The sequence below is a fragment of the Solea senegalensis genome, linkage group LG18 (genome assembly GCF_019176455.1).
Source record: "Solea senegalensis isolate Sse05_10M linkage group LG18, IFAPA_SoseM_1, whole genome shotgun sequence".
Taxonomy (NCBI): Eukaryota; Metazoa; Chordata; class Actinopteri; order Pleuronectiformes; family Soleidae; genus Solea; species Solea senegalensis.
Window position 1 is genome coordinate 18,704,127 of NC_058041.1, and position 14,980 is coordinate 18,719,106.

Genomic DNA, 14,980 nt, shown 5'->3' on the forward strand with positions numbered 1-14,980 from the left:
AATATGAAAGACAAATGAATAAATCTTCATTATCTTATCGTACAAACAGGTTTAATAAATGAGGATTTTTTAGCTAAAATCACTGATTTTCTGGGCTTTGGTGTGGGAGAGTGAGTGGTTTACAAACTTTAGTCTAACAGTGAGATAAAGACGTGAACATGTTCTTAAAGATATCGTAGACTTAAAAACTGATGTGGATTTTTATCAGCTGCTGTTCCTCGTGTCTCCACTGGAGGGAGCAGGTGTGCGTGTGTCTCTGGTTGGTTAAAAACTACTGTGATTCCGATGTAGGAAAAAAAATTGATTTTAATTGATTTATTTTTATTTATGTTTCACTTTTGTTTTGCTTCCCTTTCTCGTGTCTAATTTGAGCAAAATGTCATCGGCCAATTAAAGTGAAATTGACCTTCACTGCTTCCTCATAACCCTGTTCACACACATCATTTAAACACACACACACACATTCCTGTGCAGATTTCTTAGTGAGGACACTCCCTCTCTCTCACACACACACACACACGTCTGAACATTAACCCAGTGTTGGCTGACGTTTTCATATCTTTTAAAAGATGCAAATCACAATAAAAACTGTGATCGTATAAATTTACATCAGAATAAAAATCTGCTTATACGTAACACCATAAATCATTTTAATATAGTAAACCCCATGAGATGATGAATTCATGTCACGTACATCTGTGGGTCCCCACCCAGTCTTTGAGAACCACTGCCTTCACCTAAACTTAACCCAAACCTAAACTGAACTAACCATAATTGATTAAATCTTAGTCCTAAACTTTAACCAGTTCCTCAATAATAATAATAATAATAATGTTCTGCCTCATTAGGATCAGGTTTTGGTCTCTATGAGGACTATTGGTCCACGTAGACCAGGTTCTTATCTTCTAATCCAAACCATCAACCTAAACCTGATCTTAATCTGATACTCACTTTAACCCTAAAACCAGGTCTAAACCCTAAAACCTGATTCAAACTTTAACCTAAAACCAGGTCTAGGCCCCCAACATAAACATGATACTAACTTTAAATTTAAATTTAAAACTAAGTCTAAACCTGACCTAAACCTAATACTAACTTTAACCCTAAACCAGGTTTAAACCCTCATAAAAACTTTAAACCAGACTTTCTATGGTTTCTGTATTTTTGGTCCTCACAAAGACACACATACAAGAAACACACACACACGCACACACACGCACAGATTGTCAGTGCGCGCGCGCGCGCGCTACATTGGCCCAGCGCGGGGGCCGGGGGGCGGGGCCGTGCCGTTTAAAAACGCTGAAAGGGAACTGAGTGGGGAGCACATGAAGCTGAGCCACGCGCCATCCTGTTCGGTTACACACGGAACGAGCAGCGCGAGGAAGAAGAGGAAGAGTGAGAGTCACGCGCAGCCTCTGGATTATATTTAAATCTTCATCATCTTCATGTTTCCTTCACTGAGCAACAACAGGTACAGACATCTTCATCATCTTCATCATCTGTGTGTGTGTGTGTGTGTGTGATTGCGTCAGCACCTGTTAACATTTGTCGCGCGGTCGTTTTTTTTTTTCTCCTCACTTATTAGAAAAAAAACGATTAAATCGCGATTATTCCCACAGATATTGTGACGATAATCATCATCGGTGTCTTAATTTGAAAGAAAATAAGACAAAATTCATCTTCATCTTCATTTTATTTTAAGAACAAAAATAATTATTTAGTTAAAGTAAATAAATAAATAACGATTATTTTCATTGTGGATTCACGTTTTCTTAATTAATGGTTTAGTTGTTTATAAAGGGTCCGAAAATTTAGTTTAATATTAAAACGGTGTAATTGCTTTAAAGTGTTTTTATTCTATAATCTATAATTTAACAACCTAATATTTGCACAACCTTGCATCAAAGTACAAGTTAATATTTTCTTATTTATCATGTGATTATATTTATATATATATATATGTACATAATCATGAGATAGTGGTTATTACCTCATGTGATGATACTGTTGTTAAAAACACTCAAAATCATTCAAGTATTGATAAAAATATTGATTAATTGCTGCAGATCAATACTTTATACAACTTTAAATAAGGCATGGATTTCTTTGTTTGTATAAATCGATCATTAGGACGTAGATATTTAGATAATTAGACTTATAATCATTATTTTGAAATGATGAAAGTTGGTGTGTCGCACTTTTAAAAAAACATGCAAACTATCGTGACCCAGATGACGCCATCATTTGTGACCGAAGCTCCTTAAAACTTGTTATTTCAAACACATTCACACTCATTTTTACAAATATTAATTCTGCACATTTATTCAGGGGCTGTCAAAAAAAATGTCCTGCCAACCATTTGTGGGTCCTGGACCCGGTGTTTGGGAACCACTGTTCTAACTCAAAGTGCATTTATCTTTGTAAAGAGGATGAAAGTTGAAGCAGGTGAACATGTTTATAAATCACTTTCACGATGGATTAGTGTGAAAACTCTTTAAATATTAATACGACACTAGACGTGCATAATAAACTCTGTAAAAGGTTAAAAATGAACTATTTTAGTGTTAAATGTCACTTCATTCATGTGTTCACACTCTGTTATTTTATGTGAAAGTCAGAAAACTCACATTCAAACAAACACATACTCTCATCATCATAATAAAAGTAGAAGAGAGGATGAGGAGGGAAGAGTGTCAGCAGGTGGATTTAGCCACTTGTTGCCGCGACGACAAAAATCTAATGAAGTGATGGAGAATCCTCCGAGGAAATGTGGTAATCACAGCGGGGACGAGAGAATCCCGAAGGACGAGAGAGCGTCAACAAGATGTTCAGCTTCTGCACAACAAACACACACACACACACGTATTATCACTTACCTTAACCATAACCAGCTAACGACTAACCCTAACTAACCCTAACATAACCACACTTCAAGTCTTAGTAAACTAAACTTGTAACCAGTTCCAAAATGTAGGTTCTGCCTCATTAGGACCAGGTTTTGGTCCCCATGAGGATTTAGTGGTTCTGACAAGGTCCTAAAGAGGTAACACAAACAAGAACACACACACAGAGTTTACTGAACAAAAAGTAAATAATGTTAATGAAGTCGCAGAAATATGTCAAATATTATGGTCGATGAACCACGTTTACCAGTTAATCTGTTAATAAATTGTTAATCTCTGTTAATCTGTGCATTTAAAATTTTTCCTTAACTCCAGATATCTCAACTTTTATTCATTAACCGCCTCAGGAGAGTTAGTTTTCTCCATGAATCCATAAATGTTTTCATTTCTGCGTGTTTCATGAATTTATCGTGACATTTTCCCACTGTGCGATGAGTTTAGGATTTAGATTTTGCACTTGACTGAGTTTTTCTAACCAGGTTTTTCTTTTTTTCCTCGCAGCAGACGATCTTGATGGTGTCCAGTCGGACGACGAGACGGGAGTGACTGCGTCTTTGATCCACTGAGGCTGAAGAGGCGTCCCTCTGCGAGCCTCGTCAATCCGTCACCATTCCGTCTCCCGGTTTGTCCCCGAGAAGAGTTTCAAAACTGTTCCTCCAACGCTTTTTCCAGAAGCTGGGACTGTTCTCCGGAGCTGAAGCTGCACAGCCCTCGCAGACTGAGGTGATGGGAAGCGTGCGAGCTAGCCGCTTCAGCATTGTATCATCAGAGGAGGACGGCATGAAGCTCGCCACCATGGCGGTGCCCAACGGCTACGGCAAGAGCAAGGTGCACACCAGGCACCAGCCACGGAGCAGATTCGTCAAGAAGGATGGGCACTGCAACGTGCAGTTCTTTAACGTCAGCGAGAAAGGTCAGCGCTACCTGGCCGACATCTTCACGACGTGCGTGGACATCCGCTGGAGGTGGATGTTCCTCATCTTCTGCCTGGCCTTCCTGCTGTCGTGGCTCTTCTTCGGCTGCATCTTCTGGCTGGTGGCCATCTTCCACGGTGACCTGGAGAGCGACGGACCCAAGTGCGTCTCCAACGTGAGCAGCTTCGCCGCCGCCTTCCTGTTCTCCATCGAGACCCAGACCACCATCGGTTACGGCTACAGATACGTCACAGACGAGTGTCCCGTCGCAGTGTTCATGGTGGTTTTCCAGAGCATCGTGGGCTGCATCATCGACGCATTCATCATCGGCGCCGTCATGGCCAAGATGGCGAAACCCAAGAAGAGGAATGAGACTTTGGTTTTCAGCCACAACGCTACGGTGGCCATGAGGGACAACAAACTCTGTCTGATGTGGCGTGTGGGCAATCTCAGGAAAAGCCACCTGGTCGAGGCTCATGTGCGGGCGCAGCTTCTGAAGTCCCGCACGACAGCAGAGGGGGAGTACATCCCACTCGACCAGATGGACATCGACGTCGGGTTCGACAGCGGCGTCGATCGCATCTTCCTGGTCACGCCGATCACTATTGTCCACGAGATCGACGAGGACAGCCCCTTCTATGACATGAGCAAACAGGACCTGGACAACTCCGAGTTTGAGATCGTGGTCATCCTGGAGGGCATGGTGGAGGCGACGGCCATGACCACGCAGTGCCGCAGCTCCTACGTCGCCAGCGAGATCCTGTGGGGCCACAGGTTCGAGCCCGTGCTCTTCGAGGAGAAGAACTACTACAAGGTGGACTACTCCCGCTTCCATAAGACGTATGAGGTGCCGAGCACCCCGCTGTGCAGCGCCAGAGACCTCGCCGAAAACAAATACATCCTCTCCAACTCCAACTCCTTCTGCTACGAGAACGAGATGGCGCTGGAGAACAAGGAGGACACGGACGAGGGGAACGGGGGCAGCGTCGGACCCGACGGCACCCAGACGGACAACATCTCAGAGAGCGAGCACAGCCAGGCCTTAGTGCCGAGGCCTCTGAGGCGAGAGTCCGAAATATGACTGTGACCTCAGACCTTCACCTGAGAAAATTCTCTGGTCCGAAAAGGCACAAAGAGCCGAGCTGGGCCTCGAGCAGAGGACACGCCCAATGGTACTGCTGTGGGAGGCGGCAAAGTTTAAAGACTTTGTACGCGAGATAAAGTCGGAACATTGTCGACGTACAGTTTGACAAACATGACACCGCACGATGAAGCACGTGCAATTTTGCAGGACGAATTTTCCACGAATGAGTTCAGTGTCCGGTGACTGTGAGACGACCGCGGGGGAGAAATCGCAGAAATGACTTTAAAAAAGTGTCTGTTTTCCTGTCCAGCAAGAACACAAAGTGTTTGTTTTTATAGAAAATGTTTGCAAGTGCTGCTAGAAAATAGTTGGTTTTTTTTAATCCAATAACACTTTTGTTTTTATACTAAATCATTGTACACGAAACGTAGAATCTGGAGCAAAGAAAGGTACAAGTGGAGGATTTGTCTTTGTGAGCTGGTCTCACGTCGGACAAGAACTGCACCAAAAACTTTAGCTGCTTTCAGACCTGCACTGACCTCCAGACACGTTTCAGATGATTGTACGTGACGGTCATTTTCCAGAACTTCGTAGACTCCGTCCATATGAGGGCCGATGTTAAAAAAAAAAACAAGTTTGTTGTTCTTTGCGTTTTGTCCTTTAATAACTCACAAAAACTGTGAAAGCTCCGCTCATCGACAGAAAACCTAACGCCACACTGTGCGCCTGTGCGTTTGTTAGCTCGGGGAGAGTCGCAAGATGCTCACAGAATTATTTTGTGGCGTTTGCCGACCACAGCGAGGCCTTACAGATGCAGTTATGTCGCCGCCTATTGGCTCAGAGTGTTTTTGTGGATAAAGGCGTTTTTTCCGCCTACGTATGGACGACGCCTCTAGCTGGATAATTAGAGCGTCCCCGCCGCCTGCAAGCTCCACCCACTCACCTGGACGATCCAGAAAATCTTTCGGAGAATGTTTGGACCAGAGTTTTGGAACATTTTCCAGACTTGGCGTTTGAAAACGTCCTCGCTGAATCTGTGTTTGGTCCGTTGCTGGTCAGACTGACGGACATGTCCCCACTCGAGTGTCAGACTGACGGACGTCGTTGTAGGCTCGCGTTAACAAAACTGAGAGAAACCGTTAATTTAATAAAAACTGAGAGAATCTGAATGTTCTTAAGTGCTGCTAAGATGTTGCTTCTACTTTCTTTTCTTCTTGTTTTTTTTTGCGGTTGAGTAAAAATGCCAAAGAGTATTATTATAATTATTATTATTAGCATAGTTCTGTGTTTATTAATAAACACCTGATTAGATTTGGTACAGAGAAGTTAGAATGTTTGTGTAGAGAGTTTTTAACGCGTGTACAGTTTTTATATATTCAAAGAAAATTATTTTGGATAATTTTTTCATCTTGAGCCAATTCCATCAAAAGCCTTAATCTGGAGTCGAGTAGAGATTACATTTTTTGTTAAAAAAAAAGGATTCTTTTAAAAATCTATTTTTCTGTCATGAATGAAAGTGTTTTGACCGAACATTTATTTTTTTATGATGAAAACGGACACATTTTCTCACAAAAATATCAAATGTCAGTTTTTTGGCGACAATCTGCAGACAACAATCAACGTTACTTGACTTTTTAGAGTTCTTTGTACTGGAAAATGTAAGATTGATAATGACGTACTGTAAGTGGTGAATATGAAGGTATCAAAGTGCATTTGTTTTTTTATTTTTCCAGCGACACACGTGTAAATAAAAGCTCCCTCTTCCCCTCCTGCAGTTCTTTTGCATCCGTCTTCCAAATGTACTGCAAAAACATGGAATGTACAGAGTTTTGTATTAATATTATTATTATTGTTGTACATGATTTAATATTGTTTTTCAATAAAAAGGTCAGTGGACAGTCAGAACGATGCCGTGTCGCTTGTGTAATTCAGTCAGTCATCATTTTGTAAAACTGAAGTGTAAAATTACTTTACTTTTGCCGATATATGTTATTTCATTAATTAATATTAATATTTTTGCAATAAATGAACAGTTGTGGTAACTTCAAAGAGCTGCATTTTTAAAAACAAAAGATGAAAACCAAATCAGATTCACTGCTCCAACAAAATCCACACAGTTTAAACACAGAGAAGTTGTTGCCTCACACAGAAGTGTGATGCAGTAAGTTGCAAAATTCCGAGGAGAAAAAAGTGTTGAAACTCATTTTGAGAAACAGAAGTTTCCTTTTTTAAGGACTTTTTATATCTTTGGTTAAAAATTAAGGAAATTAAATTGTGTTTTTGTTCAAAACTGTTAAAAACAGACAACGACACATGAACATCAACTCACTTTAAATCAGCGTGAACTACAGTTTTAGCTCAAAAATGTCAGTACATTATTATTCTACTGTCTTTGTCCCTGTGAACAAATTCATTTATTTAAGGAAATCTTGTCAGAGCAAATCATTTAGAGTCTTTGTAACGTCCATTTACTTCAAAATATTTAAATTATTTAAAGCGACGGAAGAAAAAATTGCGTCAATCTCATCCGTCCAAAATCTGTTTTTCTCTCTGTTATAACATTTACAAAAACATGACGTAAAGTACCCACTTTTTTTTATAAAATGTGACGTTAAAAAACGTAATGTCAATAAACAAAGGAGTTTATAAAATGACATAACGTTGCCCACATTTTTTAACATAACCTCAATAACCCAAAACAGTTATAAAATGTAACGTTAACAAAACAGAGATCCAAAAGAGTTATGAAGGCCTCATTGTATTTTACTTATTATTAGTATCTTATTAATTCATAAAAATAGTACAAAAAATAAATTCTGGGAAAAAAATATATATATTTCAGAAAAACAGAAAATACAAAAAAAAAAAATTCAAAAATCGGAAACAAAATGTGTGGGTTTTTTTATGGATCAAACATCCACTATTTTTAGTTTCAAATGCAGAAATGTTAAATCATGACTTTATTTTTTCTTAATAAATTGGTTTTGTTTTGAACTCCAGATAAAACTGTTTTTATTTGAATTAAAATAGAATAACATTAATCAATCATATATCACTAAAAGTTATATATAACAAAAAAATGCAAATGTAGTATTATTATTTCAGTAAATTCTTCTTTCATCACTAAACACAAAGATATTTATTTTATTTTGTTAAAAAGCTGCAGCTGCTTTGTTTATGTGTGGAGGCCACGGTGGGAAAGTCAGGAGTAAGTTTCCGCTCTCACACCGTTTTCATATCACATGTATTTACTGTATGATTATTAATTTCAGGTTGTTAACAGGAAACAGGAAGTGAGGTGTCTTCCTGTGGTGCCACATTGTTGTTGTTAGAGTGAAACAGCGGCACAGCTCCTTCTGCATAATCTCCCATCATCCTCTAAATATCTAAATATCAGCGTTTCTGAATGTTTGTCACTGTTTGTTTGTGTTACTTTGGTTTTTCTCGTCTCGTGTGAAGCAGAAAACAACAAAAGCTTGGACCTGAAACAAAAACACTGGAGCCTTTCAAACAAACTCCACCTCCGCCCAAACCTGTGATCCTCGCCGGGTTTTGTTAAAGTCTTCCTGCGTCACACAAACGCCCCCTGCTGGGCAACAAAAGCATCAGCACAGAGGCTCCACCCGTCGTACATGTAACAGGAATTAATATTGTTTTAAAAACACCGCCTCTGCTGCCAACATACAGACCTAGTGATTGTATATAAATGGCCTCAAGAGGGAGCTTATTCTTATTTTTCCCTTTAAATGAGTTTAAAAGATATATTTTTACAATTCTTGCAATAATATGGTGAATATCATAAAATTACAGCATAATCAAAACCCTGCAACTGCAGCTACCACAATAGCTCCGCCCCCCTGGCTTTAGCCATCTGGTTTAAAGCTCTGCCCACAAATGACTGGAATTTTCTCTTTGCATATGGTTGCAATACTTTGCAACCGTTTTCGATACCTTCAGTAATGTTCCTTCTTTTACTTTTAATATTTTTGTTGAAATTTTTTTGGTACTGTACGACATTTTGTTAACGATACACTTCAGAACTTTTGGTAATTAACACATTTTTTAACATTGCATTTAATAAAAAAATTGGGTAATGTAGGTCATGTTTTTGTAAATGTTAACATTTTTCCAATATAATCTCTCATTCATTTATAATAATAAATGAACAATTTATAAACTTTTTGGTGATGATTTTTTAACGTTACGTTTTATAAAAAATTTGGTAATGTAGGTCATGTTTTGTTAACGTTACATTGCATAACTTTTTGGTTACTGACATGTTTTGTTTTTATTTTAAAAAATTGGGCAAAGTAGGTCATGTTTTTTTAACGTTACAAAATGTTTTGGTAATGTAAGTCATGTTTTGCAAAGGATACACTTTATTAAAACAAATTATTATTTATAGAATCATAGCCAACAATGTCCAACTGTAGATCAAAGTTAAAAAGACCTAAAAATCCTGAAAACACGTTCATTGGTATTTCAGTTCAGTGTCAGACGGAAGGAAACGATACAGTTAGAATCAGTCACACGTGTTACTATATAAGTTTTCAGCGCCGCCCCTGTGTGTTTGGCAGATGGTGACAGGTTTAGAGCTACAGTATTTGACCTGGCACATGCAGCCTCACCTTGACCTTTCCTGTTGCACGGTGGGGGAGGGGCAGGGGAGGGGGCGGGGCAGGGCAGGGGGAGGGGAGTCAGGGATAACAGGACAGTGGTGAACGGGGAACCTAAGCTCGGCAGGACAGGGATTTACTTTTTGACAGATGGGGTTGTCCTCATATTAAGCTCCAAAGTTTGCAGCAGAAATTAGCCTCATCCCTCCCACATACACACAGACAGAAGAGCATGCTGGGATACGGAGCTGTAATGAGTCTCATGAGATGATGAGCAGGAGTGAGACAAAATATAATGTCCTTACAGTCCACTCTAATTTTGCTGATAAAAAAGCTATTTTTAGACTGAATTACACAGGGCTAGTGTTAGGGTCGCAGAAATGTGGAAACTTTCAAAATTGGACACCTTCTATGGCTCTATAAGGAATGAATTTTAGATTTAAATTTGTATACAAAACAGTTTCTTTAAAGGATATATAAAACTTCATTCTTATTCATTCCTATAAAGTTTCCTATTTGGAATATTCCAAGACTTAAATTCCCATGGAAGGTTTCTGGACATTTAGCGAAAATTTGCCAGGAATTGTTTAACTTCATGATGCAACTCCGTTAACATTCATCACATTTGAGCGGCAGGAAACGAGTGTTGACCCCGTCAGAGTTTCCGCCGCCACAAGGCCGGAACGTTTGACCCTGTCTTGAGTTTGTCTCACGTTTGAAAAGCCGGTCCTTGTCCTCAGAGGTGTCAGCGTTTCTGGACTCCGTTCATTTACAGGAAGGAACATTTGTTTCCCGGCATCTCGTTAGCGACTTCTTTACTTTCAATCATGCTAAAAATATACACTTTTCAAGATCTGGGTTATGATGTCAGTGCATTGGTTGAGGGTCAGGTTTGCACACGTCCCTCCTCTGTTGTTGTTATACTTCTTCTTTTGCTATTACAGGAACACAAACGCTCTGTGCTCGGGTTTCTCTTCATCCCGGGGATTTTCACAGAGCCTGCGTTGACGTCAGCTTCTTACTTGAAAGGCTGTCACGTGTCTCACAGTTCGGCCGTCACGTTCTTCGACTTCACAGCGACACACGACACCAGCGTCGAGTGTTTTGGGTCCCCGAAAAAATGTGCTGAATGTTTGCAAACTTTTAGTCAAGATTTGCATTTTGTAGCAGAAACAGTAGCAGCATTTTTCATCTGTATCAGTTATTAGCCGAGCACTTCCGATAAATCGTAATATTGGAAATCAACAAAAAGTCCAAAATTGGATCAGCAACTCACTCACATAAGTGATAAATGTAAATATTTTCAAAGATTTGAATGTTTGAAGGTGATAACGACTGTGGTGTGGTTTTAAAAACATGACACAGGATGTTCAGTCAGACTCACAAAGACTCTGACGGTGATTACATGGAAGCCACAGGAGCTGAAGGCCATGGCCACATTAGTGCATGTGCCAGATCTGTTCAAAAAGACAGAGGGATGAACTATTCAGAGAGAGTGTGAGAGAGAGAGAGGGAGAGAGAGAGAGAGAGAGAGAGGAGTGGAAGAACAGCAGAGTGGACTGAAGGGAAAACAACAGCTGTGGTTGTTTTAGACACTGACCCTCACACACACACACACACACACACACCTCACTGCTCTCACCTTCAACTGAGAAGCAGTAGCTAAAGCAGCAGAAACAGAAACAGTAGCAGCAGAAACCAGCAGCAGAAACAGCAGCAGCAAACAGTAGCAGCAGAAACAGAAACGCAGCAGCAGAAATAGCAGCAAAACAGCAGCAGCAGCAGCAGAAATAGTAGCAGCAAAAACAGCAGAAACAGCAGCAGCAGAAACACTAACAGCAAAAACAGCAGCAGCAGAAACAGTAACAGCAAAAACAGCAGCAGCAGAAATAGTAGCAGCAGAAAAAGGTCAAAGTTGTTATAAAGTGTCACGAGTGAACATCAGCACATATACACCAGAGATGTGACGCCCAGCTGTTGCTATGGTCACACAGCCTGGAGTCAGAGGATGCTAACAACCAACCACGTCAGCTGTGGGTCCACAGTGTCCCCCAGAGAGACAGGGAGACACAGAGACACACAGGGAGACACAGAGAGAGACAGACAGACAGAGACACAGAGAGAGAACAGGTCGCACGCAATAATTTGGTTCTTAACAAAGCATAATAAGCAGCAGCTTAGTGATGAAACTGAATCAGACAGTGTGTGTATGTGTGTGTGAACCTTGTGTGTTAAACAGTTTTCCCCGAAACAATATTCAGGGGGGACGTGTTTGTGCGTGGGACAACTATGTCTCATCAGCCGCGTAAAAAAGTTACGGAATTCAAAACCTACTCCTAATTTCAGTCAGGTGATGCGTTTGTGGAAGGAAAAAGGTTTTCTGTCATATTTCAGCTTCTTAAAAGTGAATATTTTCTACTTTCTGTCATTTTTCAGCTTCTTAAAAGTGAATATTTTCTACTTTCTGTCATTTTTCAACTTCTTAAATGTGAATATTTTCTACTTTCTGTCATTTTTCAACTTCTTAAATGTGAATATTTTCTACTTTTTTCTCACTTAAATGTGAATATTTTCTACTTTCTGTCATTTTTCTGCTTTTAAATGACTGACATTTTTCAGTTACTTAAAGGTGAATATTTTCTACTTGTTTCTACTTAAATATGAATATTTTCTACTTTCTGTCATTTTTCAGCTTCTTAAATGTGAATATTTTCTACTTTCTTCTACTTTTTAAATTTGAATATTTTCTACTTTCTGTCATTTTTCAGCTCTTAAATATGAATATTTTCTACTCTCTGTGATTTCTCGGCTTCTTAAACTTTTCTAACATGTGAATATTTTCTACTTTCTGTCATTTTTCAGCTCTTAAATGTGAATATTTTCTACTTTCTGTAATGTGAATATTTTCTAATTTTCAGCTGACTTTCTGTCATTTTTCAGCTTCTCAAATGTGAATATTTTCTACTTTCTGTCATTTTTCAGCTTCTTAAAAGTGAATATTTTCTACATTCTGTCATTTTTCAGCTTCTTAAAAGTGAATATTTTCTACTTTCTGTCATTTTTCAGCTTCTTAAAAGTGAATATTTTCTACTTTGTCATTTTTCAGCTTTTTAAAAGTGAATATTTTCTACTTTCTGTCATTTTTCAGCTTCTTAAAAGTGAATATTTTCTACTTTCTGTCATGTTTAAGCTTCTTAAATGTAAATATTTCTTAGCTTTCTTTGCTCCACAGAACAAAGAAATCACAAAACCTGATGAATTTAGTGTTTGAGAACATCATAATTTCCAGGTCTGATCAATATTTTTTAACATTCTATGGAATCAAGAAAACCCCTTGTTAGGATTCCAGCCTTCAACCCTCCAGTTACAAGCCAAGTTCCCTCTCCACTAGACCCCAGGATGATGATGATGACGACGATGATGATTATGATGAACCGATTTATAGGACGATGAAGAGCTCAGTGTTGCTGCTTTTAATAGGCTTCTAATTCAACCTTTTTTTGATTTTCCAGACCTGTTTGTCCTGGTGTTTCCCGGATCAGCAGAGTTCTGCACACATGATGATGATGATGATGCTGCTGCTGGACGTCCATGTTCTCCTCCACTAAAAGAGAGGACAACAACAGGCTCACGCTGATTAATGCTGACAGGCCCCGGCTTTTTATGGACACTAATGATGCTGAGAGTGTGTGTGTGCGCGTGCACGTGCTTGTGTGTGCGTGCGTGTGTGTGCGCGTGTGTGTGTGCATGTGGGTAAACACATGTGAGACATTCTTCAGAGTGACATTAAGTTTACTGATGGTTACATTTTAACCACATTAGCTCGGCTTTTTCCCTCCACAGCAGCTGATTCACTGTTACTTATAACTCGCTGATCATTCAAGAAAAAAACGACTGTGTGACGACAATCATAACTGTCTGACAGATCACGTGATTGGCTTCAAACTCAGTGGGTGACTCAGTGAGAGCGCCAGTGTGTGCAATGCCGACTTTGAAGTCGTTTGGATGAGAAATGCATCAGATACGAAAAGAAATGCGACAGATGTGACAGATGGAAACACGAATAAACCAAATATACATTTTTAAAAACATGTCAAAAACATGAGTATCTGCCGATACCACAAACATGAGTATCTGCCGATACCACAAACATGAGTATCTGCCGATACCGATGTCACAACCATGAGTATCTGCCGATACCGATGTCAAAAACATGAGTATCTGTCGATACCGATGTCACAAACATGAGTATCTGTTGGTACCGATGTCACAAACATGAGTATATGCCGATACAGATGTCATAAACATGAGTATCTGTCGATACCGATGTCACAAACATGAGTATCTGTCGATACCGATGTCACAAACATGAGTATATGCCGATACAGATGTCACAAACATGAGTATCTGCCGATACAGATGTCATAAACATGAGTATCTGTTGGTACCGATGTCATAAACATGAGTATCTGTCGATACCGATGTCACAAACATGAGTATCTGTCGATACAGATGTCATAAACATGAGTATCTGTCGATACCGATGTCACAAACATGAGTATATGCCGATACCGATGTCACAAACATGAGTATATGCCGTTACAGATGTCACAAACATGAGTATCTGTCGATACCGATGTCAAAAACATGAGTATCTGTCGATACCAATATTGGTCTAGATTTCACATTATCACCTCTGATATTTGATGCAGTGATTAGTATCAGACCCATGGTATCTGCTCGTCTCTTATTCTAAGTGTATTGTTGAAACTCCGTCGCCTTCTGTTAGCTTAAAAGCTAAAAAGCTGTTTATTTTGTCCTCTGTGGGCTACTGTAAAACATGGCGGTCCAAAATGGCCACCAACCTAAATATAAAAGATTAATTCTGGGTAAACTGAAATGATTTCATACACTTTGACCTCAGTTTTACACAGACTGCACCTTTAACACACACAACACTGTGAGTGTAGTGTGAATCATCATTCTATTCCATTTAACTCATTTAGTCTGGAAACAATAAATACACATGATGTGATTAGAGCAGGAAGGATGGACACGCATGTAATCAGGAGTCAGGATTAGCATCCTGAGATTAGCATCGTCGTCTCACACACACACACACACACACAGTGTGAAACACTGTTAAAGGCACAGTTCAGGTTTGTTTTTTTGGAGCGTACTTGTATGAGGAACTGACTCATTAGCTCATTAGCCGTGTCTCAATCCAGACAACGTTGGGAAACGAGACGATCTTTGTGTCACCACCTGTTCTGAGCTAGAAACCAGAAAACATTCACATTTAAGAAGCTGAAAAACACTCAAACTGATTCATCGATTATCAAAACATTGGGCCATTCATTTAGTAATTGATTGATCAGTTAATCGTTGCAGTTTTAACACAATGAAAAACGATTTTAACATCACAGCACACAGGAGCTGTGGGTCCCCTGCTGCCATCACATA

At 39.6% G+C, this 14,980-nt stretch overlaps 1 protein-coding gene across 2 annotated transcripts; it reads left to right on the forward strand.

Annotated features, from left to right (window-relative positions):
* The first annotated feature begins 1,306 nt into the window (after nt 1–1,306).
* Nucleotides 1,307–6,806, forward strand: kcnj2a (potassium inwardly rectifying channel subfamily J member 2a). Of its 2 annotated transcripts, none has more exons than XM_044014294.1 (2): nt 1,307–1,471; nt 3,405–6,806. In XM_044014294.1, the coding sequence occupies exon 2, from the start codon at nt 3,630–3,632 to the stop codon at nt 4,896–4,898; it is 1,269 nt and encodes a 422-aa protein (XP_043870229.1). In that variant the 5' UTR covers nt 1,307–1,471; nt 3,405–3,629; the 3' UTR covers nt 4,899–6,806. The 2 variants fall into 2 exon arrangements, with proteins under 2 accessions (XP_043870229.1, XP_043870230.1); XM_044014295.1 differs by having other exon boundaries at nt 3,408–6,806.
* The last annotated feature ends 8,174 nt before the right edge of the window (nt 6,807–14,980 follow it).